This window comes from Pipra filicauda, unplaced genomic scaffold (genome assembly GCF_003945595.2).
Source record: "Pipra filicauda isolate LSUMZ 115617 unplaced genomic scaffold, ASM394559v2 scaffold357_size738173_pilon, whole genome shotgun sequence".
Classification (NCBI taxonomy): domain Eukaryota; kingdom Metazoa; phylum Chordata; class Aves; order Passeriformes; family Pipridae; genus Pipra; species Pipra filicauda.
This window is the reverse complement of record NW_024104484.1, coordinates 89,450-117,446: the sequence shown is the minus strand read 5'-3', so window position 1 is coordinate 117,446 and position 27,997 is coordinate 89,450. Positions and strand designations below refer to the sequence as shown.

Below are 27,997 nucleotides of genomic sequence, written 5' to 3'. Positions count from 1 at the left end.
TAAGCCAGCCAGGGCACTCCAGGCAGCAACAATCACTTTAATACTTTCCCTGATGAACACCAGACAGCCCTGTCAGCAGGGCCTGTTTTGCAAGAGCCACAAGGATGGAGCAGCTTTTCCTGAGGATTCCCAACACATGTACACACCTGCTTTTGCTGGATTTCCAAGAGCACCTCTTCAGCTCTGAACCAGCAGTTCAAAACAGCTTTCCCACATGTACTTGGAATCACTCTCTGCACTGCTGGTTTCTCATGTCCCACTACTGAGCTCTGCACACAGATTTTCCTTAATCTCTGCTTAGGAAACACTTGCTATAAAAACTGGATATAAATTATTGAACAGGGAGAAGGAGGCCCTTGTTCTGTACAACTCCACCGCTCTAATGAGCTTCATATGTGCCAGAACATCCCCCCAGCCTGACACATTCTACACACACGGAGGCACACTGTGGGCAGTTTATTCCAGCCAAGGCTGTTACTGTGTTGTGTTCACAGCAAAGATGCTCAAAGGTTACACAAGAGCTGCTCAGCTCAGCTCAGTTTCCCCAGGCTGGCACCCAGGGCACAGCCCTGCCCTCCTGCCATGGCACACAGCACAGCCAGAGCTGGCTTACGTAGGATCTTTCATCCCCAAGCACATGTACCCTGCTCCTGTGTACCAGAAACCTTCACAGCAGATCAGACTTGCCCAACTCCTAATCACCACCACCCTGCTGGGAATCAATTCTCAACTCCTGAGGAGTTCTCATTCCTGCAGGATAAAGCAAGGTGCAAATGTAGCCATCCCTTAATTTTGGGGTAACAACAGCACAGCAATTCCCTGGTCAGCATCTTTGACTCTGGAGCTGAGAAGGGAAAGGGTCTGTGTTCCAAAGAACCCTCCCATTCCACAGAGGAGTGGGCTTCACACTGGTCTCAGGCGTGGTTCCTCCTCCTCCTCAGAGTGTGGTGGCTGGGGGGGTGTCTCCTCCTCCCTGATGTCCTGTTTGTCCCTCTCTGCCTGCAGCCAGCTCTGAGGGGCGATCATCTTCTTGGGACCGTGGGGAGGGGGCCCGATCAGGGCCTCAATGTCATCATAGTTGATCACTTCCTTCTCCAGGAGGGCACTGGACAGCTGGAAAGGAGAAATGAGGCACTGTGAGGAACAGGGGCTCCAAACTGCCCGTCTGAGCTGGTCTCAACTCTGCCAGCTCAACTCAGATCCCAACACCTGCCCAGAGCACAGGGTGCAGATTGGTTTTATGAAAGTACATTTCCTTGGGTCAGTGGCATATCCAGTGACTCCTAGTTCTCTGCTAGGATCCACATGGTTCTGCATCGCAGAGAGAACAATGTAATTTTAAAAACAGTTGATTATTTCTTCAGAATTGGAGATTTTCAGACAGCTTTCTCATCAGTTCTCTGCTGAGACAGGACTGATAGGGTTAGGACATGTGATAAATGACAGAACTTGAAAACTTAGAAGCTTTATTTTTTTTCCAAATAAGGTGAAACTCTCCGACTTTCAGGAGTCAGGAGCAGACTCCAGCTGTCCCCCCCTAGATGGGATGACCCCAAAGCCACTGGAGCCAGGACAAATTTCTCCAGGCTCCGGCACTGTTCCCTAGAGCGCGTTTGGCCAGGAACACACAGCGTGACTGCAGGCAACAAAGCAAGCTCTTGGGAATGGGAATGAGAGCTCCAGGAACAATGAGAGAAGTGTCCCTCCTGCCACTGTCACTGCACCTGTGGCCCTGCCCAGGAGCCAAAGCAGCAGCAGTGAGACCTCGGGCAGGCCCACAGCCCTCCCTGCACACACAGTGCTAACAAAGAGCTGCCTGTTCCTGCAGCCATGGGCTGGGGGTCAGCATGAGTTCCTCTCCAAAGAAGTGGAATTCCACAGCCCCTCTGGCAGCAGCACCACCCCTCTGGAGCAGCAGGTGGCTTGTCCAGCATGGAACTGCTCAATCCTGCTGACCAGACGGGAGGCTCTGGCAACTGAAACATTGACTCTGGAGATACTTTGGCTTCACTTTAAAGTTTTTCTGAGCTGAGCCTCCAGCAAACATCTGGCTGCTGTTAGATGGCAGCAGCAGGACAGAGGAGCCTGCAGAGACATCCCTGAGGATCCCTGCTCCAGAGCTGCCAGGGCACTGGCCTGGGGACCGAGCTGTCTCTGTATCACCAGAGGCCTGACACTGTGGAGCTGAAGGGGTTGTTGTTGTTATTCTCGTTTGTTTAAAAAGAAGATTTAAGGAAAATAATTGCTTGATTTGCAAACTATGCAACACTAAGTTGATCCTGGTCATTTTGGATGTCATGGACTGGATTTCTGAAGGGAGGTTAAGGAGACACACAGGGTGCTGTGACTCTAGTGTGGCTCAGCCCAAACCAATGGGCACACAGCTCCTGGCATGGGTGGGAATGTGCCAGGGTGGGAGACTGGTTAGGAACTATCAGGATACAAAGGCGAGGAGGCAAAGCTCTACTTTTGCAATGAGGATTCCTTGGTGTATCAGGTGTCAAGGAGGATGTACCAAGGAGGTTTTATCAGGTATCAGGGAGGTGAAAACTGCCTGGAGTCACCAGAAAGCAGGAACCAGCCCCAAATCAGCCAAGGTGACAGGTCCCATATTCCTTCACCAAAGCCAGAAAGTGTCCACCCGATTGCTGGCTTGGCTTCCCAAAATCAGTCACTGTCTGCTCTCCAGGAAATTCCACTGCCAAGAGGCAAGCAGAGAAGTGCAGGTGAGGGACATAAATTCCAGCTTTGATCACTTGCATGAAGCACTCCCCCTCCTCTACCCTGCAAACACCAGCTGGTGTGAGGAGGCAGCTACTCGGTACTGGGAAAGGCACACATTCCTCCCCGTGCCTGCTCTGAATCCGGGGGATCCACAGTAAACAGTCACTTGTTCCCAACACTCCCACTACGAGACTTTCTAGGAGAGAGACATTGCAACAGCTGAGCTACAGAGCACAGAAAGCAGCAAAGCAAAAACCACCAGTAGAAAAAACCCAAAACAACACACAAAATCCCACACAATCCAACTCACTGTTTGCAGCTTGTCCCTGTTCTCCAGTAAGAGCTTTTCCGTCCGCCTGTAAGCCTGAGCCACTAGGACTTTGGCTTCCTGGAAGAAATGAGAGATTTAGGGTGTAGGTGGCAACAAACACAATGTGTGGCTAAACAAGGAGAGCTCTGAGGGATGGAATTTGCAAACTGAGCCAGAACATGGTTCCCATCCACAAAAACTATGGATAAACTGGAAAAAGGCCCAAGGAGTGCTGGTGATAAGGCGCAGTGAACTCCTGCCCTAGCACAGCTCTTCAGGGCAGTCGTAGCCGATGGGAAATGCAGATTAAGGCTGCCCAGGAGCTAAAGGTGCAGCTCAGCACAAATCCCAGGGAAGCACAACCACAGTGCCTCAAACAAGAGCTTTTTTGTTTCCAGCTTTTTGATTTTTCAACGAAAACAATGGTTTTTTTCCCAGCATTGAGGCTCAATTTCCTGTCAAAACAGGCTGAATTGCAGTCAGTCCAATCGTCATTTTTGTTAGATCTGATGTAGGAAATGCAGACATTTACACTGTGCAGCTGAGACTGTAACACACAGATTTCTTGCCATCTAAGTACTGCATAGCACAAGTTACTGGGCTGAACTCACATCCAGGTGGGATTCTGCCTGTTCCTAAGGCCTCAAGGCAAAGCCCTCACACAGCCACACATCAAATAAGTGCTCACCTGTTGAAATCCACTACTCAGTAACCTACAGCAGAATGCAAATTGTTTGGGTGTAAGTCACTTGCATTGTTTCACTGAACTGCAGAAAGCAAAAAACAAAAAGAACCATTTAACCCAGGGCGGCCTTACATGGTCCATCATTTGCTGGAGGCCCTGGCTGAAGGGGCGTCGGCCAATCCCAGGGGCACTCTCCAGGTCCGGGAAGGAGAGCTGCCCGATGCTGGGCACCATCCCGTACTGCTTCACCATGGAGTAGGCGATCTTGGTCACTTTCTTCAGGTCATCCTGTGCTCCTGAGCAAGATAGACACACACACAGCGTTTGCCAAGGACCAAAATACACCATTTGGCATTTCTTCTTCCCAGCACAGGAAACCTCCGTCCTGTGCTCAGAGCACCCTGGACCTCTACCTGCCCTTGCCAGGCTCTGGTTCCTCACCTGTGGTGACCTTGTTAAAGGTGATGGCCTCAGCCACTCTGCCCCCCAGTGCCATACACATCCTCTCCATCAGCTGCTCCTTGGTGAACAGGTACTGCTCCCTGGGCAGGATCTGTGCGAACCCCAGCGCTGCATTTGTCCGAGGGGCTATGGACACCTGCGACACAGAGCAGCTCCCTCAGCTCACAGAACAACACAGCTCCCCACTGCAACAGCACAGGGAGGGCTCCTACACTCCCAGGGAAGTTTGTCCATAGCTATGGACAGGCTGGCCTACAGGGACACGGCCGAGGACCACAGTGTGTCACGATTCCTGCACTGAAGGCTCTGCCTGCACATGCTTTCTGCTTAAGAAATGCAAAGGAAATTATCCTTAAGAGGAAGCCAGAGAAATCCTGAGATTTAGGAGTTCCTTTGGAGCGTGTAAGTCAGAGTTCATTGATTCTGCTCCAAAATCCCTGAGACTACCTGCAAAAAGAAAGTCATCAGAAAAATAACAACCATTTCCCCCACCCATTAAGCGAGAGTAATTAACACCAGTTCTGCTTACACAATGGGTCATTCAGAGTGAATGTGCTGCTGGTAGTCAGCCAAGGAACTGTCACCCTTGTCATTCCACTCCCCAACCCCATCCCAGCGTTCCACTTTTGGAGGAGATGTGCATGGATCACATCCCGGGGTGCCAAAGAGGCCTTTCCCTGCAGAGAAGGGCTTCAGGCAGAGAACCTCCCAGTCTGAAAAACACAGCTCCCCAGCAGTACCAGAGCAATTCCTGCAATAGGAGCTTTGCTGGCTGAAACGTGCTGGGTGAGGGATCACATATGGAGCAGCCTGGAAGTGCATAACTGAGCAGCAGCACCAGGAGACAGTTGCTTCTAATTTTTAACTGCAAAGCTTCTCCTATAGCTGGTTAATCAGCTTTGCACCAGCACTATCATCAGTGGAGCCTAATACTGCATTTCTCTACAGCAAAATCTAGGGACATGGTTTATAGAACCACAGAATCATTAAGGTTGGAAAAGCCCTCCAAGATCCTCAATTCCAACCTTTAAGTGAATCCCACCAGCCCACTAAACCACAGTGTGAAGTGCCACGCCCAATTGTTTTTGAACACTTCCAGGGATGGTGACTCCAACACTTCCTGGGGAGCCTGTTCCAATGCTTAACCACTGTTCCAGTGAAGAAATTATTCCTAATATGCAACCTGAAGCTCTCCTGGTTTAATGGTGGGCTTGGCAGTGCTGGATTAATTAATTCTGTGATTCTCTATTTGCCATTTATTTTGCTGCAGTATCACTGTTGGGGTAACACAGCAGAATTAAACACAAGTACCACAAAGTAATCTGGGGCAGTGGAAGCCCTCAGGACTCCCTTCAGCCCCAGTGACCAGTTCATCACACCCCTCCTGGCAGTGGAAGTACCTTCATGACGGCCTCGGTGTGCTCCAGCAGCCACCCAACCAGCGCGTGACCGGATTCATGGAATGCCACAACCTTCCTCTCTTCTGGTGACAAGATCTTACTTCTTTTGGCAGTGCCTGTAGGATACAGACCAGGATTTGATAAGGTATCAGAAACAGGTGTAACCAGCGGGGCATAACCTGGTCCAGCTCAGTGCACAAGCTCACGCAGCCTGTGGCTGAACAATTTGTGCTGAACTTGGCGAGGGAGGGGCAGCAAACCCCCTTTAATTACAAGCTTGGAAGTGGAAAACAATCCATGCTTGGAATTGCTTGAAAACACTGGCAGAAATTTTCCCCCTTCTCCTCCTTACAACAGATTTAATCATTAGATAAATGATTTGACATTTGATTCGATCACAGCTCAAGAACGCGAAGCTCGGTCCTGTTCCCAAGGACAGATCTGCAACAAGGCAGCTCACTCTTTTTCTTGGAAAAAACCCAAAACAACACAAAAAAACCCCAATAACAAAACCCAGAATGAGTCTCACACTGATTTTGCTGTCTTCAGTCCCTTAGGCAGAATATAAGAGAAATGTTGCATTATATATATGAAGTCCCAGTTGAGAAAATTGTGCATTAAGAGTGTTCAAATCAGCAAAAGACCAAGAGTAGATACAGAAATCCTTCCCCAGAGCCTGGAAATGTCTCTGATTACACATGGCATGCTCTGTATGAGCTTATTCCCAGGCTCCTGAGAACTAGCAAATGAAGCCGTATCTCACACTTAATCCTTACTCCAGAAAGGTGATTTTTGAAAGTGTCTATTTTCCAAGTTGGTAGAGCAAGTCCAAAAAGGATTAAAAAAAGAAAGGTGAATGGAAGTAGAACTTCTGGCACGTAGGAAAAATAAGTACAGAACACACAGCGTGTCAGGAACTGTATAGAACATACAGTTCAGAATGTTGGATGCAGAAAGATCCCAGGACTTCCAGGCCAGTGTCCCCACACAGAGCCCGGAGCAGCAGAGGGGAGGGCAAGCAGTCAGGAGCAGTATTGTACAAAGCTTGCTTCATGTCTTGGAAAACAACATTCTATTAACATGAATTTTTAAGCAAAGTCAAGGGCTTTATTAAACAAGGAAACAGCAAAATTACTATGGCAGATCTTGTAAAATTACTGCTCAGGGACCCTGGAAGCTGCTGTGCCCTGCAAGGCACAATGGAACAGCAGATTAATTGCTACTGCCTTGATTTGTAGCAGTCAGTCCCTACCCTGCCTTTAGCAGCGTGTGAGCATGGCCCTGTATGGCTCTATCCACACAAAGATGCATCTATACTCTCTCTAAATATATATATATATATATACACATACACACACTTAAAAAATTCTGGAAGCATTCCCACATCAGCCCACTGAGGGAGGGACTGGGAGAGACCGTGTTCTTCCCAACAGCACAAAAGATTATTGCTTTTCCTACATAAAGTAATCTCCAGTAAGGAAAGTTCCCTGAAAGCCTGTACTTATCACATTTATGAGACAAAGCACCCAGAAAGCAACTCTGGTGCATCTCCGCTGGCCTTACGCAAACCTCTCCAAGAAAATAGGCTCCATCCTCTAATGCCAAGCCCTAAAAGCCTCTGTGTGCTCCGCAGGTTCCTTCCCTCACTCCCAGGAGACCTGACTAACTGCTTTCTGTTCCCAAACTAAAAACACAATGGGAACTACCACAGAGAGAAGTTCTTGCTCCTCCCTTACAGCAACACAAAGCTTTAAGGCTGACAGGGCCTCTGGACTTACAAAGTTTCCTTTTGATTCCACCCCACTGTTATTAAAACCAGAAGCTCCTAATGGAAAGCACAGTAATATCTTCTTTCTTTCTTTCAAGAAAAGCTTTTATAGGAACTGAAATGCCCTCTAGATTGTGAAACCCAGCAGCATTCCTACAACATGGCAAGGGTACACTTAATAGAGGAGCCTGGGGGGGTTGTTTGGGGTCTTTTAGACTCAGTCTACAAAAAATAGCCAGTCCTGGTAATATGAGAGAATCTGATTAAGCAACAAAAAGACTCTGTGGCCTCTTACACACCCCAGAGCCTGAGTGAGGCCAGGCAGCTCGAAACTGCCAAAGCCCATGTCCTGCAATGCCCCACCACACGAATCCCAGGGATCCCTTCTGCTGCCATCCCCTCTGGCCTTCCTTGCTTTTTGCTTTATCTTCCAAGTGTGGGGAACTAAGACAAGGCTGGAATTCAGAAAGAAAAGCCAAGTGAATCCCTACAGGTCTGATGCTTTCACTCCTGCAGATGGGAAAGTAAAGCACATCTTTACAAGAGAAAGTGCTGTCAGGACAAGGGGGAATGGTTTCCAACTCAATGAGAGGAGTTTTAGGTGGGATATTAGGGAAAAATGAGTGGTAAGGCCCTGGCACAGGTTGCCCAGAGAAGCTGTGGCTGCCCCATCCCTGGAAGTGTTCAGGGCCAGGTTGGACAGGGCTTGAAGCAGTCTGGTCTAGTGGAAGGTGTCCCTGCCCATGGCAGGGGGTGGAATGAAACGAGCTTGAAGATCCCTTCCAACCCCAACCATTCTGTGATTCTATGACCTTTGCTGTGGCTTGATGAGAATTTCTGTGTTACAACTCCAGTTGTCTCACTGTCCACTCCTGGGAGCTGCTGAGTACAGGCTGGGATTCCTGTTTTTACCCAAAGCACTCCAAGGGTTTTCTTTTTCAGAGACAGGTGAAACTTTCAGGAATTTCTCAAAAAACTAGGAACTCTTCAGGCATTTTCTGATAAAGCAAACACTCAGGACTCAATTCCAGGATCAGGAAATAAATGACCCAGCACAAACATCCTGTTCCACATGCTCCACTAGAAAAGCACAGAATGGCAGTCTGTGTGCCCAGCTGCCCCGGGAACGACACTGCAGCCTGGAAGCAGTTCAGTGTCTGCTTAAGAAAACCACAGCCTGGCTCCAGGGCAGTTCAGCCCGAAACCCACCACATTCAAATCCCTCAGGTGAAGTCAAGAGTTCTGGGAACTCTTTTCCCTTCCTTACAATACACTGCTACAGGGAAATCTCCAGAGGTTCCTCTCCTGGCAATGGCACAAGTGGCAGAGAAAGGCCACAGGATGTTCTCAGAGGGAGAACAGTGCTCCACTGTCTTGCCGTTTATTCTGCCAATTCATCAAAGCCTGGGCTTGGAGGCCAGAAAGAAAAATCTCTAATTTCTTGCTGTTGAGGATGCAAAGCCTATTTGCTATTCATGTTTATGTAGCAGGTGTCCAGAAAAGCAAGAGAAGCCCAGACATACTGCCACTTTTATTCTTTTTAAAAAAATTAACCCACAAAAATCCCCAAGCTTTCAAAACGAAAAAGCCACACAGATTTGAATTCCCCTCTTTATTATTTTGTCACTGGCCATTTTCCCTAAGCTATGGGTTGAGGCTCCCACAGAATCAGGAAGATGGATCCATTTGGGGTCTTCTTCAGAGAACTTTCTGTGACTGGCATTGAAGACTTTCAGGCCAGACCACAGTTAGGACCCATCTGTCTTTCTGGAATGTAACCTCCTCACCTGAGCCTTCTCTCAAGTGGAATAGACTCCAGAGGCAACAACAGAAATACTGCTGCACTGGCACAGGCTGCCCAGAGAAGCTGTGGCTGCCGCATCCCTGGAAGTGTCCAAGGCCAAGTTGGACGGGGCTTGGAGCAACCTGGGCTAGTGGAAGGTGTCTCTGCTCACGGCAGGGGGTGGAACGAAATGATCTCTAAGGTCCCTTCCCACCCAAACCATTCCATGATTCTAGGAAAGGGCTGGATCTCTCACCTGCAATGACTCTCTCCACAGCATACTCAAAGTTGGAGGTGTCGATGGATTTGTGCCCTTCCCTGGCAGCGTGAAGAGCAGCTTCGTTACAGATATTCGCTATGTCAGCTCCTGCAGACATGAGTTTACAGGAATTACATTGGATTTGTGTGTGACAGAGAATTCAGAGGACAGAATGAGCAAGAACAAATCTGGAGAAAGACCTAAGGAAGCCAAACAGCCTGTGCTTTTTGTTCCTTGGGAACAGAGAGCCTAGTCCATGGTGTTTATGTTGGATTTGAACAATACAACTGCCTTGGCAAGGAATGCTGATACCACACAGAGCTCAGCAATCCAGGAGCAGGCTGAGGCCAAGGCTGGCTCCCAGGGACAGGGATGGTGTGGGCAGTGGGCTGGCACAGGCTGCTGCTCTGCTCAACCTTGGAGCCAAGAGAAGGAACATCTGTTCCGAGTTTGTGTGGGTGGGTTTGGTGGTGGGGGGCTGCTCAGAGAAGTCACAGAGAGACAGAGTGCTGGGGCCTATGAGAGGGAAAACCCAGGAAGGATATTCCAGGAACTCGACATAAACAGGAACTCTGGAGCCTCTTGCTCAGCACTGTTTCAAGCTCCCAGGGACACACCCTGGAAGCAGGCTTGAGGCAGGAGCCAGGCAGAGCTGTCCAATTTCTACTCTGACCAGCAAAATAATTCCTACTCATTCCTCCCATCGCTTTCCTGGTACCATAAATCAATTTAAAAGCATGAAGCCAAGTCAGGGGAGGGTAAGGCTGGATATCAGGAAAAGGTTTTCACCCAAAGGGTGGTCAGGCACTGAAAAAGTTCCCCAGGGTAGTGGTCACAGCCCCAAGCCTGAGTTCAAGGAGTGTTTGGACAATGCTCTCAGGGACCAGGTGGGATTTTGGGGTGTCCTGTGCACGGCCAGGAGTTGGACTCAATGGTCCTGATGGGTCCCTTCCAACTCAGCATATTCTACAGTTCCATTAACTTAACAGCCTTCTCCCCTGAAGTGCAACACCTCATCCTCAACAACAGCTTGGACTGGAGCATGAGCATCCTCCCCTTAGGAATTAGGAACCTGGGCATTATAAAAGCACATTTTCCCTACACCCCACACCCCTGCTAGTCCAAGAAATTTCAGAAGACTGAAAATAGTCATGAACAACTGCTCATCAGAGCTCAGAAGGGAGTTGGTCAGGTTCCCACTATTTCTACAGAAATGGAGAAAAAAGCCCTTTTTGACCAAAACACCCTGTTAAACCCACACCCTGCAGGAGCTGCAGCCTGAGCTGCAGAGCTGGAGCAGGAGCTGCACTCCTGAGGACAGGCCGTACCGCTGAAACCTGGAGTGAGCTCAGCCAGGTGCTGCGAGTAGAAACTGCCGTCCTGGATCAGCTTGAGGCCCTTCAGGTGATGCTCAAAGATCTCCTTCCTCTCCTGTAAAGAACACACAATCTCTGAGCCCAGCCAGGGGACCACAGCACAGCAACTTCCAACACGCTGTCCATGGCAGGGAGCAGGGCTCTGGCAGGGGGACGGCGACAGTGCCAGCAGAGGGCAGGGCTGTCCGTGCAGCTTCCAGTGCACCAGAAGCCCTGATAAACACCCAGCTCTCAAATTCTCAGCAGATGCAGGAGGCTGTGCCTGAGTCACTGCTTTCTCTCTCAGGGCCACTCTCCCGTCTACACTTTCACTCTGATCTGTCTCAACTTTTCCCTCACCATAAAAGCTCTTGCAGGAAGGAGCTCTGACTGCCTCGACCTGCTCCTGTACAAACCACAAACTGCACACCCCATGCACAGCTCCTCAGCCTGCACCCATTTCCCAGACGGAGGTGGGGGTGAGATGCCTGGCGAGCAGCCACCAAGTGACTCATTCAGCTGGTCCAGGAGATCCTGACTCAAACAATGGGCTCAGTTGCCAGGGTTTTTCCCCTTCCTCCTTCAGGGCAGCTGCACAGTTCAGCCTTCCGGGGGCCAGACTCTATCAGGCATTTAAGGTATTTTCACTGAAAGCTCTGCAGAGGACAGTGAAGCACAGATGGGAGAGGAAGAGCTTGTGCTGGCAGAGCACACAGATCCTAACTGCAGCTGAGTCCATTCCCAGAACTCTGCTACAAATGTCAACACAGCGGACATGGGAAACTCCTAGTAAATGGATTTAAAAAGCATTCAGAAGGAGAAAGTCACTTAACAGGCTGCCTAAAGGAAAATGAGGAGCCTTACAAGGATAGGGAGGGTCATAAACCTACAGAACAAATGGTGCTCAAGGCACATGACAATTTAAACTCTCACAACAGCCAATTGCCAATTAGGTGCTTCCCAATTTCCTGGAGAGAAGACACAAACACAGTTCTGCATCTGCATGGCAAAGGGAACATCACAGAAGAATTCAAAGCCAAGCTCTACCAGAGCAGAGATGCTCCAAACCAGTGAACTGTCACTTCAGAGAAACAGGCAACTGCATTAGCATGACAAACCCTTGACTTAGAGCACAGAAACAAGAATAAAGGCAAAGAGAAGCTCAACATCTCCGTCTCCTCCAAGCTCAGCCTTTGCCAGGCCTGTGAGTCACCAGCAAGGACCGGGACACCTCAGTCATCAGCGTTCGGGAAGGACAGGGCAGCTGGTGGAACATACCTGGAGCGTTGGGAGGTCAATGAAGATGTGCCTGTCCAGCCTCCCAGGTCTCATCAGAGCATTGTCCAGGACATCGGCGCGGTTGGTGGAAGCCAGCACTATGACGTGATCCGTGGTCCCCATCCCTGCCAAAGCCAAGGAAAAACAGAGGGGAGGGTTTTTCCCACTTCAGACTGCACTGCAGGCACACAGTGGGCTGGGCAGGCCAGAGGCAGAGTTTGCACAGCTTTAGCACAAAGCCAGGTGTTCAGAGCAGCCTTTGGGGCAGCTGGGGCTAAGAATGTCCCCTTCAGCTCAGAGCAAAGACAGGAACGAACCACCCAGGTCACCCAGGACAGTCTCTGGCCATCAGGGATACTCTGAAATCCCCTTTTCATTTACTTACTTAACCCTGGCTTAAAAGTTCTATTTCCCTTCCCTTTTTGTCACATTTGGGAACTGCCCCAACTAGAACCCAGAACAGAATCTCTCTATTCTGACAAGTCCACAGATGCCTTCTCACCCATCTTAAGTCATTTCCTGCTCCTTTAGCTCCAGGTTGTACAAGCAGCATATCCTAGCTGAAACAGCTTTTCCTTCCCACGGAAAGCCCTTTCAGTTTTTATTTACTTTCAGTCTTCAGTCACAGACAGGCCACCAGGATCACCAGGGGAGGGACCTCTACCCGCTCAGGTTAATGCAGAGAAAATATGGCTTTGCCTCTCAACAAGGAGCATGTTACAGCACAAGATGATCTTTGCCAATTCACTCATCTCTTACCCTCTGCAGGCACCCAGGCACAGTGCAGGGCACTGCACAGACCAGCCCTGCAGAACCTGCAGACACAAAACACAACCTAAGAGCTCTGCAGTGATTATCAGCACAGAATTTGGTCAAGCCACAGTCAGAGCAAGTTTTGCCTCCAGGCCTTAAACAAGGGAGCATCAGGATTTACAGGCTGCCTGAGAGCAGCCTCAGTGGAGGCATCAAAGACAGACAGGGCTTCCTGGGAAGGCAGAGCACGGGCAGCTGGAGGAGGGCAGAGGGGCAGGCATTGTGCTGCTGGGTGGGGAGCCAGAGCTCATGTTGAATCACTGCCCCACACTGTTATTTATTACATTCCACCAGGTGCCTGCAGGCCCCTGGGCATGAGTCACCTGCTTCCAGCACATTCCCCAGCCCTGGCACAAGCAGCCTTCCCAGGGAAAGGACATGACAGTCCCATGTGCTTCCCTCCCTGCCAAGTCCCACACTGTGGAGAGGCAGCTCTGTGCACGTAAGCTGGGCTGCTTTCAGCTCTCAGCTCCACCAGAAGAGCTGCCAAATGTGTCAGCGTGCGAGAGCTCAGCACAGACCCAGGTTCCAGGTGAGGCAGGGGACTGGCTGTGCCAGCCTGTGCTGCAGCAGACCCAGTGCTCCCTCTCTGCAGGTTCCTGCCTAAACAAGCTGCTGGAGAGGATGAAGCCAAGCATCCCTGAGATGTGTATCTCACTGCACTCTAGAGTGGGATAAACAAGCAGAGCCTGATGGGCAATCTAGGAATGGCAGGTTTTATTCCACAGCAGGATTAGATGGCACAGTGCATTATCTGCCTCGCAGCTGGGGAGACTCTCTTAAAATAGGCCTGACTATTAGAGCAAATTAAAAACCAGAAGCACTGTGAGCATCCTCCTCACATCAGCTTCTGCCCCACTTGTTCCCCAGCCTGTATCCCAGCAGTGAGAAACACTGCTCCAAGAAATCCACAGCCACAGCCTCCAATTCATGTCACTGTTCCCTATGCAACATCACTGGGACATCACAGGCAAAGATCAGTCAAAGGAACAGGCTACAAAAACAACACCTCATCATATCAAAAAGTGAGGAACAGCTCTGAAAACGCAGCCTGAAGAGAGAGTTCCTGCCAGGGTCACAAATGAACCATTTCAGAAGGGAAAGGGAAAAGGGTCCACTTGAGCTGCCAAGTGCTGTGCTCCACAGTGACCAGCACACTGTTTGGTGGGCCCCTCACCTGCAGTGTTGCACTGTGTCACCCTCCAGCCATTTGTCCAAAAGTCTTTGGACATCACCTGGGAGCAGCAGGAGGGGCCCCTTCCCAAGGGAAGCCCGAGGGCTGCATATGGCACAGCTTGGGACAGGTCTTGTTCGAGGGCTCCAGGTGAAGAGTTGCTACCAAAAGCTGTCCTGCATCTCATTCACACCCCCCGGCTCAGCCTAGGACTGGCAAAGCTCCTCTCAAAGCATTCTGAACAGAGCAGAGATTTGGGTCACATCCCTCTTCCGCTTGTCTGCGATTTGTGAGGGAGATTCACTATTCAAACCAGGCACCTGCTCTGACAGAGCCCGGAGCTCATGCGTCACTCCGCTCCTACAAACAGCTTTTGTAGAGAGGCTCCCTCCAGTGCCTCCTCTTCTCCCACCAGACTCCCGGTGCTTCCCAAACACAGAGCAAGACAGAGGGAAGGAAACCCAGGCTGATGAAGGAAGAGCACTATGGTTACTCCGAAATCTGCACAGCAGCATGACCCAGCTCCAACCTGCACACTCACCCCTTACAGAAGGTTTCATACAGCTCTGACCCTCCTCTTCTCTCTCTTCCTTCCCTCTGAGGAACCTCATTCAATCACACAAATGCAACAATCACTGGTGACTCACAAATCTGCTTTTGTGCATGATTTTTTTCTCCAGTTAACACCCAACTCGGGTCTATGGTGTTGCTTTGCCTTCAACCCTCAATTTAAGCTCAACACAGCTAAACCAAGGCTCTCAATGTTCCATCTCAAGGCTTCCTTGCAAACACTCACCACTCCTCCCACCTGTGCTGGGACAGAACTGTTCCCTTCCTAAAAACCTTATTCACTGTAAACCTGAGAACTGTTTTGCCATGGTGCATGTGGCACTTCAGTGTTGCTTTAGGTGACATGCTCCATTAGGTAACACTTCAGTGCCACGTGCCAGGATCCCTGCTGATCCCATGTTCCCACTACCAGGCTGACATCCTTGCCAGCTGTCTCCTGTTTGACAGTGTCAACTCCTTGGGCTGGTTTTTCAGGGTGTGTTTGATAAAGCACTGAGCAAAATGAGAGACTCAGTACATGATCTGTGTGAGACATGAATAAAGAATGAGATAATATAAATTTAAAAATAAACCAGGCAGCACAGAGCAAACAAGGGATTACAAAGCACACATTGAGGATAATATTTACCTTCTAAACTCAATTTCCAGTGGAGCTGTACCCTCATTTCTGCATTGAGACTCACCAAGAAAACACTCCAGAAACCACACCTAATTTTTACAGACTGATGGAAATCAGACATTTTCATTTTTAGGACAGAGATGTGGAATGCACTGACTGCATATTCCTGAACAGACATGCAGGCTTCCTTTAATTCAGGTGCCAGCTCATCCTACAACTGTCAGGGGAGAAAGACCCACCCAAGCCAGGATTGCTGTTCTGTGTCACCACTGGCCTTTGCTGTCCAGACCATCTACTTCACTGCAAACACTCAGTACAGAGCCAGCAGTTGTAACTCAGGTCTGGGGATGCTTCTGAAGCACAACTGCTTTTAATTTTTCACATGAAGAGTGTGATGAGACAATGTGACAGTCAAGTTATGAGTCACAGATCCAGTGAAACAAACACTCCCTGATGGACATGCAGGTGGTGGGTTATTCCTTACCCTGCTCTGCAATAATAAGATTTAGCAACAGAAACACTGCAGTTGGTCAGTGCTGCAGGCTCAGAGTTAGAACTAAGCAGAGCCAAAAGATCATTCTTTGTGTAGAAGTGTTTCAGCAAAGGGCCAATCCTGGATGGAGAACAGCCAGAAACTACACATGAGTGTGGCATCAACCAGGACTTGTTTGCAAAGCTTCTCTCTCTCAGTTTAAGGAGCCTGTGGTCAGGCAGATAACATAAACATACGGCAAAGGACAGGAGAATGGATATATTCCATCACCTATGTCCCTCTGGGACAACTGAACTCTAAACCCTGACAGGTTTTAAACTGTCTCAGATGGAACACAGCAAGTATCCAATGACATTAATGGCCAACTGGACCTAAACTCCAGGGTTTTAAAATTTACTAGATTTAGCCCCAAACCCTTAAAAGCCTGTGTAAATGTCTAGATTTCAAGGGGGTTTTCTCCACAACATGATCACAGCACACACTTCAAGATCTGTTGCCCAGAGGCTGAGGTTGTGGACTCCTCATCCCTGGAAGTGTTCAAGGCCAGGCTGCATGGGACTTGGAGCAACCTGGTCTAGTGGAAGGTGTCCTGGCCTATGGCAGGGGGTGGAATGAGATGAGCTTTACGATCCCTTCCCACCCAAACCATTCTGGGATTCTATGATCTGTCCTGAGCCCAGTCACTTTCTCTGGCACCCCCAGCTCTGGAGCAGTCCTGCCTACCAAAGGGACAGCTGGAGAGAATATATTCCAGTGCCTTCAGAACCAGAGACTAGCGATGGGGTACATGGGCTCAGACTGGTTCAGACTTCAGCAAGAGAACACTTGCTGGAGAGGCCAAGCACGTTCAAGCAGGATAAAGCTAAACAGGCCAACAGCTTAGATCTCTGAGGAGATAGGGGCAGGGAGAAACACTGACCATCCATTTCCACCAGCAGCTGGTTTAAGGTCTGCTCCTCCTCAGCATTGGCAAAGCCAGACACATTGGTGGAACGCTTCTTGCCCACGGCGTCAATCTCGTCGATGTAGACGATGCAGGGGGCGCGAGCCTGCGCCTCCCGGAACAGGCTCCGCACCCGCGCGGCCCCCAGACCTGCAGGGCAGGGCAAGGACAGAGAAACCTTGTACCTAAACCTGTCAGCAAAGCCGGCGAGCTCCGACTGCACAACGGAGCAAGTGAGCTCCCCTCGATCCTCAGAGCACCTTACCTCCAATCACCTCCACAAACTCAGAGCCTGCCATGGCCAAAAACGGCACCTGGGCTTCCGTAGCCACAGCCTTGGCCAGCAGTGTCTTCCCACAGCCCGGCGGGCCCAGTAACAGGGCGCCCTTGGGCACCTTGGCCCCGAGCTGGAGGTAGCGATCAGGATTCTGGAAAGAAAAAACAGCAGGTCAGACCCACAGCTCGCACTGCATCTGCGCCACAGTGTGGCCTCCCAGAGCTTCCCGAGACTGTTTTCAGCCTGGGCAGCTCTGAGCTGCCAATGGGAGCAGCTCCATCTGCATGGGAACTGGAAATGCAGAGCTTATTTCATAAGAGGCTGCCCAGAATCACGAAGAATGAAGAGCAGAACACCTCCTCCTCCCCAGGTCAGCCATCTATCCCAGAATATACTTATTTCGTTCTACTTTTATATACCTTTAAATAGTCCACAAATTCCTTGACTTCCATTTTTGCCTCATGCATTCCTGCTACATCCTTGAAGCCAATCCCTTTTCCAGATTTCCCATCCACAATGGTGAAACGAGCCATCTTCAGCTGGTTCTGTGGAAGGCAGCACAAGGACTGAAAAAACTTGGACAACAGTCTGAAAAAAGGCTGTTTGCTATATTTTGCGAGATAGCCAGCCCAGCACAGCCCAGGTATGAGCTGTCCCTACAAAACACCACTGAAGTGCCCACCAAAGCACTGGTGTTTCACTAGTTCTGCTCTGAAGACACTTCCCAGATGGATTGTTGACTCAAAGTTCAGTTATCCACGTTGGGAAGTGACAGAATAAATCCGCAGTAATAGTCCCAACACAATCCAGCTCAAACTCCACGTAGACCAGGCAGGGATACTTCTTAAAAACATGCATCCAGAACCTTACTCAGGATCTTCTCCCTGATTTCTAAATGTTCTGATCCTTAATACCACATGGGACAGATAGAGCTTTCAGGAATATGTGTTGATGGTAAATAATTACTAATAATTTCTTACAAATGCATAGAAACAGACATTTTGCACTGCTGTCTGATGCTGCTGCTGGTTTCTGCTGAACAAACCCCATGCCAGAACTAGAGGTTCTCAAACTGAACAGCCACCACATTTCCGTCCCCTGGTGCATGTGAAGCCACAGTGAGAGTCAAACCAAGAATTCAGTTAAACATCCTACTCGTAACTGCTCAGCATGTTCTACCCAAAACAGGCTTTTTCTTTCACAAGAAAGTTTACAGCTTCTGAGGCCTCTGAAATACCCAAAGAAAGAGTTAAACTTGGGGCCTGGCTGTCCCCACTTAGGCAAGGACACAAACCAGTCCTCAAGGCCTCATTACTCAACACTTCTTTGAAATACTCTTTCTGAGAGCAGCTGCATCCTTTTGTTCAAAGAGGATTTCAAAGCCAAAGAGAACTGCGGAGGAGACTGAGTGGGAAATCCAACAAGGGGCTGAATTCACTGTGTTTTCATCCCCAGTCCCTGTGGTCAGTGGCAGAGCACCCCGGGCTGACTCCTGCACTTTCATCAGCTGATCCAGGCCAGAGTGGGAGAGGGGAGGAGGAGGTTTGCCTGATGTTGCAAGCGAGACATGCGGCAGGAACGGAACAGGCCAACACATAATGAACTCCAGAATCTGAACATATTTTATAAATTGAGAACTCATTTTGCAGAAAGCAGCAATTCCTACTTCTGGCTGTATGGGAGGCATGTTGGCAGGGCCCAGTGAAAAACACCATCTGCAGCTGCAGCTCATTAGCAAGCTTTGAAAACAGCAAACTGGACTGAAATTCCCTGAGCTCAGCCCTTCCTGCCTTTGGGAAGGGAACGGATCTCGGCTAAGGCCAGTTAAAGTACCAGCCAGGGAGATGATCAGCACAGGATGCAAGATGTGGCAAGACTGGAGAGTCCTGGGCACCACTTCACCCTTATCCTGCACTGACTTTGCTGGGAAAAAGGGGAGGAGATAGCCCAGCAGAAGCCAGGACTACCCGCAGGCTGCAAAACATCCTCAAAATCCAGGCTACTCACGAAGGCGTTGAACCCTCCGGCCCGACTCGCCACCCTGAAGAGGCGGAAGATGCTCCACAGCATGGACACGGCCACCAATGTCACTATCAGGGAAAGGACATCACTAGAAGGACAAAGACAGGTACAAACTGAAGTATTCAGACACAACCTGGTCAATATTCCCCAACATGGCTATTTTCAGTGTTTAAATGTTCTGCCATTTAGGCTATGAGCAGACACAACTAAGAAAATGGAACTTTTACAGGCTTTTATACAGATATACAAAACCCCATACCCCAACTATTACATAACGTGAGAAGTTAAGCAGAGGACACTGGCAAACACTGCCTACAGCTGTGGAAGGAATTCAACCTCACCATCCCCTTCAGAGGCATTTCTACTTCTAAAACAAACAGCACCTTCAGGCAGTCAGGTCACACCCAGAGCAGAATCCAGCGGGGCTGGCAGTGCATCCAAAGGGAGCTTGCTGCAGAAGACCTGTGTCTGGTAACACTAGGGAGATTCCAACTCACTTAATCCCACACTGGCAGCAATTCCAGGCTTGGTCTCCCATTAAGAGCCTGCCCTGTCCTCCCTGGTCGAATCTCTCAGGAGTCCTTTACAGCACAAAGAATTGCTCCAGCACCAACACTGTCAATTTTCCGGATCTTTTGGAATACCCATTGCATTAGGAGGGAGATGAGGAGCAGAGATGACACTCCAGTCTAACACAGTTACAGGACAAACATGTTGAGGATAAATATTTTTTGAGCTCTAAACAAAGGCTGCCCCAAGAGCACAAAAAATGATCCCATGTCAGATGACAGGTTGAAACTGGTGGGCCCCTGTTCTGCTCCACACGCCTGTGAAATCATCCACCCTCTCCAGACTTCTGTGCCTTATCTTTACACCAGGAACGCGTGTTCCGCCTCTCACAGAGGGACGATTTACTGAAGCAAGGGACCAGAATGCTCTATACCCAGCTGCATTTGTTTCTGCTCAGTGAGAAATCCAAAGGTAACACTGAAACCTGAAAGTCACCTTCAGTTTGTCTGCTCTGCAAACAGGATTAATTCTGAAACACCCTGAGCACCCACACTGCAGAGTGAGCCGAGTCCAAGGGCTCTGCACCTCACACATTCAAACTCCAGACTGACTCTGAATTCTCCAGACATTCATCAGGTCTCCTGAGAGACTTCACACCTCATCACAACCCTTAAAAATTTTTTTTAAATCTCTTTGGAGGGGCAGGGAAACAGCTTGTGTTGGTGGCTGATTGTCTGTTCAGTCCTCTCTTCCTGCTACACACAAGTCTGAAAAAATTAGCAAGTTCTGAGTTTGAACTAAAGGGCTTGTACTGCACGATCAATTAAAAAAGCTTATCGTCATATAAACTATATATTAAAAATGTGCAAATGTTGATCAGAGGACAAGTACCAGACAAAATCCAGCCCAGGTATCCACTCGCACACAAACATGACATTGTTTCACACTTTGGCAAGATGCCTGGGAGGAGGAATTACACACACTGGCCACCTCCAGAGGGAAAATCACCACGTCCAAATCCTCTGAGCTACTAACAGCATGTGACACGCTCTGCCTGGTGCAGAAGCAGGTGACCAGGCCACTTCAGCAGGTGAGATCTGCTATTCACTCTTCTTGCTCCTAACAGTTTATTTCAGAATTAAAAGTATTGAGCATTTTTTTGAAAGCAAAGGTCCTTCGTCTGGGCAGCAGGAAGGGCTGTAAGTTTAGCAGAAATGCTCCTCTCACTGAGGTTTGGTGTGCTGGCACCAAAGCTGCTCCACCCAGCACGGGGCACCAGAATAGGCTGTGGTCAGACCTGCAGCTCTGGGACAAACAGGCCAAAACTGTTTAATTTTACAGCCTGAACCACCACAGGCCTCCCTGGAAGCATTTCAGTGCACCCCTAGCCTTCTGCACAGACCAAGATGTAACATCACTTGTGTCAGGATTTTTTAATCACACTCTGTACTTGAATAATTGATTATAAGGACAAAAAGTGCTCAGCTGGGCAAGAATGCTTGGTGACTCTAACCCAAAATATTTTGTCTGCTGCATCCTGCAAATCCAGACACTTTCCTGGGACCCTCATTTTGGAAACATTAAGGTATATGTAGAGCACCTTATCTTTCAGAAATATTCATTAAATGCTCCAAATCCGAGCCCACATTTTTGCTCTATATTTACATAACATTAAGCTGAAAGTGACTTTCCCCTCCAAGCGAGGGATGTTGTCACCAACACAGTAAGGACAAATTTATGTCATACTTTCCATAAAAGCCAGGGTGTTTGTAGGAAATGGGGATTCTCTCTCTCTCATCAATATTCAGCTCATCCTCCACAGCTCTCAGCTTCTCCTCGAATTTGTCGATGTTTGCCACACGCATGGTGTACAGCAGGGTCACGTTCTGGGGACAGGCAGGCCAGAGCAGCAGGTCAGTACTATTGATTAGGTATAAATACATAAGCAAGGAGCAGAGGTGCACAGCACTGACAGGTCAGGGAAAAATTATCTTTATGTTACACCCTTTGATCCTGCACCTATGAACTCACGAGCAGAGGACTCCAAATGAATTTAGGAACCCTCTGGTCTTTCCAGCACCTTATGAAAGCATACAAGTCAGGAACTAAGCCTCAGCTCTCTATAAACAAGGAGATGCAAACGAAATAAGATGTATCCAAAACCAGTTCCCTGTTCTGGTTCCCTGACCACCGCAGGGGGTGGAACTGGATGATCTTTAACATCCTTTCTGACCCAAACCATTCTGTGATTCCATGATTCCATTTCAGTATTTTAATGTCTCAAGCCAGTTTGTAACAATTCTTAGTGGTAACTCCTGGATGTAAACACAATGCTTTGTTTCCATTTTGGAAGGTTTAGGAAGGAAGGCTGGAGTTTGACAGAACACTCAAAACTAAAATCCAAATAGGAGAAAACTTTCAAAAGAAGATCCAGTAATAAGAGTTTACAATCTCCTGGACATGTTCTCCTATATCTGACTGAAAAAACGATTGAATTTTCCAGCTTTTTAGACATACAAAATATTTTTTTCCCAGACCATTGTTGATTATTTTTACAATTTGAACTAAAAGTCCTAATTTCCAGGTTGATATGAGTAATAGAAGTCCCCTGAACTTCAAATACAAGAAAGAAAGAATCAGAGAAGAGCAAATTTGTGTACAAAGTCACTCACAACTTGTCCATGGGGAGTTCCTCCTGGGTGCAGGTAGATCTCTACGATGTCACTCTCTGGCACCACCTCGATCCTCTGCACCTCCCCCTTGGCCAACATCTCATTCACAAAGTAGTTCCAGGAGATGTTGGTGCCTTCCCTGTTCTCGCTGACCAGGAACCGAAGCATCAGCACGATGAAGGTGAGGACGAGCAGTGCCCGCAGACGTTCCAGGTGCATCTGATTTTCTCTTCTCCTGCGTTTCTCCTCCTCTTAAGAAGAAAGATCCAGAGGAAAAAAGATAGACATGTAATTGTGAAGCTTTCTGATCCAAAGAAGAGATAATTAAATGACAAAGATTAATGCAATGGAACCTGTCAGGGTTTTTGTGTTGCATGTTTGGTTTCTCCTGCAGGACTGGGCTTCACATGGTCCTAGTGCACCAAACCCACTAAAATCCCACCAAATATCATTCCAGTTCAAAACGAGAGACTCTCACTTGCCTGGCCCCATATGGACGGGGGTCGAATAAAGCCAGGGGACTCCTGTTGTTAGGAATCAAACTCCAGAATGATTATAACCCACTTTATATAACATGGGTCCACACCACCCAGTCCTCAGGCTAATGGGAAATATTAGGAGTAAACCCAGCGTCACTGGTAAATCCCACAGCACAATTCAATGACCTGCTGGCACCAGCACCGTGACACCAACACCACTGCCCCTACCTCAGGAAATACCTGCAATTGCAAAGAATGTGAGGTAGCACAGGACACAAATACACTGCAAATCCATCTGCCTATTAACCAAATTGCCCAGATTTTCCTCCATGTTATACAACTCATCTCATGTTTCAAAGGGGTTGATAACTTGCCCACATTAAGGATCTGCACCCAAGAGAAATTCCCATACTGGATATGCTTTCCCTGCCTTTACTGTACTAGTGCCACACTGAAGCAATGACACAAGGAAAAGGGATGTTCTACTTTGATTATTTGCCACCAAACCTTTTCTCCAGTCTCCTAACATTTTTTTTTTGCACTGCACAGGCAAATTTACAATTCTATGGGCTGTAAAGGACTGCCACAGCTCAGTTCAATGTCACTGCTGGTCAGTGTTTGAGTTGTTCAGATGACAACAAATATCTCCTCCTCTTTCCAGTCACGTGAGTGTTCCCAATATATAATTTAGTACTTGCTCTTGATATACAATTTAACAGCACTACCACCACGGCACACATAAATACCCTTCTACACCCAGAAATAAATTAATTCTGTGCCACTGGGCTCTAATGCACCAGTGCTGCAGCCCAGATTCGATTTATTTGCAAATTCGTAACCAGTGTCCTGACACCAGCATTTATCACCGGCCACCAATTAGACCCTACGCACGCGGCAACAAAACCCAGGGACAAACATATGACCCAGGCAGCTGCTAAAAAAAGTCCTCTGTCCTTCAGAGGCACAGCATCATTTTTCACTGGTTCCCAGCTCTGCTCCATGCTGGAAAGGAAAGGCCTGTTCCTAAATAGACACAAAGCAGCTTGGCAGAGAAATCATCATTTCAGAAGGCCGTGACAAGCTCAGACACCGCGTCCAGCCCACCCCCTTTGTTCTCCACTGCCATCCCCTCACTCTGTGTTATCTGCTGGATCCAGCTTTGTTAGGACTAAGGAATTCATCCCAAAGCTGCAGGATGACATCCTTGACAGTCTTATTAAAGACAATTTTTATATATATAGATATGTATATGTATCTATATCTATGAATGATAGAGGAATAGTCTGGGCAACATCCTGAAAAGCTCAGCAAGTTCTAAATAAAAAGATTCTACAGAGAAAAGAAACTACTGCAGAAAAGTGAGTTCTGACAGGAAAAGTCCATCTATGGCTGTGCAAGTTCCTTGGAGGTGTCAGAGTCAACTCCTGCTAAAGCACTTTTCCGTATTACATTTCAGACCAAGTGGAGGCCCATAACCTGCCCTAAACACACACAACTGGGGGTGTAATCACAAAAACATCACCCCGGGGGAGAGCTGCCCATCAGACATCCTGACACAACTTCCCTTATTTCTAGGAATTAGACTTGTCTAGGACCTTTAACCTGCAGCTGAGTAATTTCAGGGGAAAATTCCATTTCTAGAAAGCTGGAAGGCAACACCAAGATTTCCTCAACTCTGCATTTAATTAAGGACAATATCAATCTTTCTCAGCTGAGGTAAAGTGTGACTGCCTGTACAGCACAACATCCACACTGTACCACAAGCCGCCCCACAGTATTCAGGAAATGAGTCCCAGCGACTGGATGTGACACTTGCAAGCAACAGCTGTGGGAATACTTCCAGCTTTTGAGTCTCCATGAGCCTCCACCAAGCAATGATTTGCCATTAACCCCAAATCTGAACTCTCTGATTAAAATCTTTGCAAGCGCTGTGGTGACAGTTTGAAGAGTTCTTTTTAATAATTACTGCAGAGACAAGTGTTCCCCTGGAGACATGGGGCAGCATTCCTGCTCCCAAAGCCAGGCTATCCATTAATCACAGGAGAAAAGAGGCCACTGAACATGGAGCGTTGCTGTTTACTCATTTTAACAGCTACAACACCTCCAGAGGCTGTGCTCAGTCATTCTGTGGCCTTGCACACCAAGGGCAACAAACTCCAACTTCCTTCCCAAGGACTCCATGATACCTGCACTCACATCTCACTGCAGACTTCATCCCAGTTAAATGATCAAGCAGGAAAAGCCACTGCTGTGGCCTTAAGGACACTGTAGTGACACCAGCCAGGCTGCCAGCAGCAGCAACTGACCTCTCATTTAAAAAGTAAAAAGTCCAAGAGAATTTGACTATTAAGCACAACAAAGGAAAAGGCAACTGCTCACGTCACGTGATGATACCCAGGGAAAGGTTTATAAAATAAATTATGAAATTCTATTACAACCTGTGTCACTTAAGCATGACATTAAGTGCCTCCCAACTCACAGTACAAAGGTCTGGAGCCATAGCAGGGTTTGGAACTGGATGAGCTTTAAGGTCCCTTCCCATCCAAACCATTCCAGGATTCTATAATTTCTATGATCTGATTTAAATCCTACAGTCCATCATCTATGCCAAAATACTCCTTCAAACTCGCTCTTAGCCACAGATTGTACAAGTGGTGAGTTACAGGTACAGGGAACTACCCAGAGGCAGGAGCAGGAAGGTGGATCTCCCTCCCTGTCTGCCCCTTCCCCTCACACACACAGAGTTTGGTTCGGTAAATCTCTTTTTGGCACACACATACCGTCCTCCTCTTGTGGAGATTTCTTCTTGGATCCTCCATCCTTCTGGCTACTCCTCCAAGAGCTGGAAGTAGTAAACCAGTAGGTGCTACCTGCAGGCAAGCAGAGGTCAGTGGTTACTGCTGAGGGCACTGAGAGGGTGACTGAGGATGGCAGAAATCCAGGTGAGCTCCAAAGGCAGAGGAGGCAAAGCTCCACATTCCCCCAGGCAAAGAGCTTCGTGTGCCAAGGAACCGGGACAGCCTCACTTGAGGGGGACTCTTTCTGTTCCCTTATAGAATGTATATATTTTTTACAATACAAACAACATCTTTTTGGTCAGAGATTGTTTTAATGGCATGGCAGAAATAATTTGGAGAAATTGCTTTAGTGCTGAAAAATGGACACAATTCCCAAGGCAGAACCATGGCTAACACTGGAATGGGAAGATAGGAACAGCCCCATACCAGGGACTAGAAATGCTCATTAAAGGAAAAACAGGTACTGGAGTTAAATCAGGTTGCTCAGGAAATGCTGTGGCTGCCCCATCCCTGGAAGTGTCTGAGGCCAGTGTGGACAGGGCTTGGAGCAACCTGGTCTAGTGGAAGGTGTTCCTGCCTATGGCAGTGGGTTTGGAATATGATGTTTAAGGTCCTTTCCAACCCAAACCATTCCATGACTCCAAGGTTTCCAGCAAGGCCATCCAATGGGATTTCAGACAAAAGTGAAGATGTTTTTGTCTGGGGCTTTGCTGATGAGGAAGACAAAGATTCTCTAATTTAAAATATGCAGATTTAAAATTAGCTGTAGGTCTAACGACTCCGGTGCTTCCTTGATCCCCTGAGCTCCCTGTGGGAAGGACTGTTCATCCCTGTCACCAAACCAAACCCTAAATCCCTGCAAAAACCCCCAGCTCCCACAGCCAGGAACAGAACAGCTCTGCTGCAGTTTTGGGAAGGCAGAGAGAAGGTTAGGAAAGGTCAGTTCTCTTATCAAATCAGACCTTTTCCCTTCCTCCTCCTCAGGACTCACCCAGGAGATTCCAAAGTCTGACTGGATCTCGGATTAAGTGCTGTTTCATCAAGACTCCACCAAGACCTTGACGTGGGGGGGAAAGTGTTTGTGCCAAGAGAGTCTGAGGGAGGAGAGAAAGGAAAACAACACAACCATTGGCACAGTGCTGTGAGGGCTCAACCTCCATATTCCCTGAGACTCACATTCCTAAGCACGGGAATGTTGTGGGTGAGTGTCAGGAGAGCAGCTGGGAGCCCTGGATGTGACTCCTGGTTGTTCTGTGCACTCCCCACATGACTTTGGAGATGTTGTTTATAACCCAGTTTAAAGAAAGCACAGGTATAAACACAAACACATACTCAAAACACTTAATATTTAGTCTTCCTGTATCTCTGTTTTTCATTCTAAAGGTATGTTAGAAATCAGTTCTTAAAACGTTAAGTTTCCCTACCTTAGGAGGAAGTTTTTTAAGGAAAAAAGGACTTTTAAAAGGAAATTTTAAGGATTTCTAACCCTCCTGTATCCCTGAAGGAAACTCAACAGGAATCCTGCAGTGCATATTCACATTTAAAGGCAACTTCAAGAACATTGGAACTAATATTTACTAATTCTCTCACTGAATAAAAGTCTGGCCCTTCTCCGATGTGATTCCCTGTTTCCCCTCCACTGCACAGGTTCCAGTTCCTACACCAGGCTGAAACCCTTCACCAGTTTTTCCCCTTTTTTTCTAGCTTGTGCTGGGGCAAGATGGCAACCTTGGGATTGATGCTCTCTAGAACAGAACAGCTTAAGATTTAAATTGATGCCAGAAAAACCTGGCATGAAACAACATCCCACATTGGTTTCCCTCCATATCGTCAGATGGTCGGGGGATGGAGCTAGGGGTGTTCACCTGGAGAACAGAAGGCTCCAGGGAGACCCCAGAGCCCCTTCCAATGCCTAAAGGGGCTCCAAGAGAGCTGGAGAGGGACTTTGGACAAGGACCTGGAGTGACAGGACAAGGAGGAATGGCTTCCCGCTGCCAGAGGGCAGGGCTAGATCAGATGTTGGGAAGGAATTCTTGGCTGTGAGGATGGGGAGGCCCTGGCACAGGTTGCCCAGAGAAGCTGTAGCTGCCCTACCCCTGGAAATGTTCAAGGCCAGGCTGGATGGGGTTTGGAGCAACCTGGTCTAGTGGAAGGTGTCCCTGCCCATGGCAGGGGCTGGAATGAGACGGGCTTTAAAGTCCCTTCCAACCCAAACCATTCCATGGTTCCCACGGTGTTTCCCAAGTCGCTGCCCAACAGCGCTGACACGACGACCTTCGGGATGGCACAACCTGAGGACCCTCCCGAACAGCCAAACGTCCCTCCCGCCCCGTTCTCCTCCTCCCCCGGTGCTCGGTGAGGTCTCGTTACCTGCAGGCCGCGTCCCCCGCCGAGGGTACCGCCGCGGGGCCGAGCCCAGGCGGCGGCGGGCGGTCTCCAACAGCTGCAGCGGCCGCGGAGCAGCCCCAGTCGCAGCAGCAGCGTCATGTCGGCGGGTGCCGCTCCCGAGAGCCCTCACGGGCGGGACGGGCCCGAGACGAGCCGTAGCGGCACCACCGGGACCGCGGCTGAGGGGCGGCCGGAAGTGCCTGCTGAGGGCCGGA

General features: G+C 48.7%; 1 protein-coding gene across 1 annotated transcript; it reads right to left on the bottom strand.

Annotated features, from left to right (window-relative positions):
* Positions 1-17: 17 nt before the first annotated feature.
* On the bottom strand, positions 18-27,995 carry SPG7 (SPG7 matrix AAA peptidase subunit, paraplegin). The gene is made up of 17 exons (XM_027744492.2): positions 27,765-27,995; positions 26,386-26,488; positions 25,377-25,466; positions 22,118-22,368; positions 21,192-21,331; positions 18,921-19,023; positions 17,333-17,458; positions 16,902-17,064; positions 16,613-16,786; positions 12,025-12,149; positions 10,720-10,822; positions 9,389-9,499; positions 5,582-5,697; positions 4,161-4,317; positions 3,852-4,015; positions 3,035-3,112; positions 18-1,113 (listed from the first exon to the last, which is right to left on the bottom strand). Exons 1-17 carry the CDS (start codon positions 27,879-27,881, stop codon positions 904-906), a joined length of 2,331 nt encoding a protein of 776 aa, XP_027600293.2. The 5' UTR covers positions 27,882-27,995; the 3' UTR covers positions 18-903.
* Between the last annotated feature and the right edge of the window lie 2 nt (positions 27,996-27,997).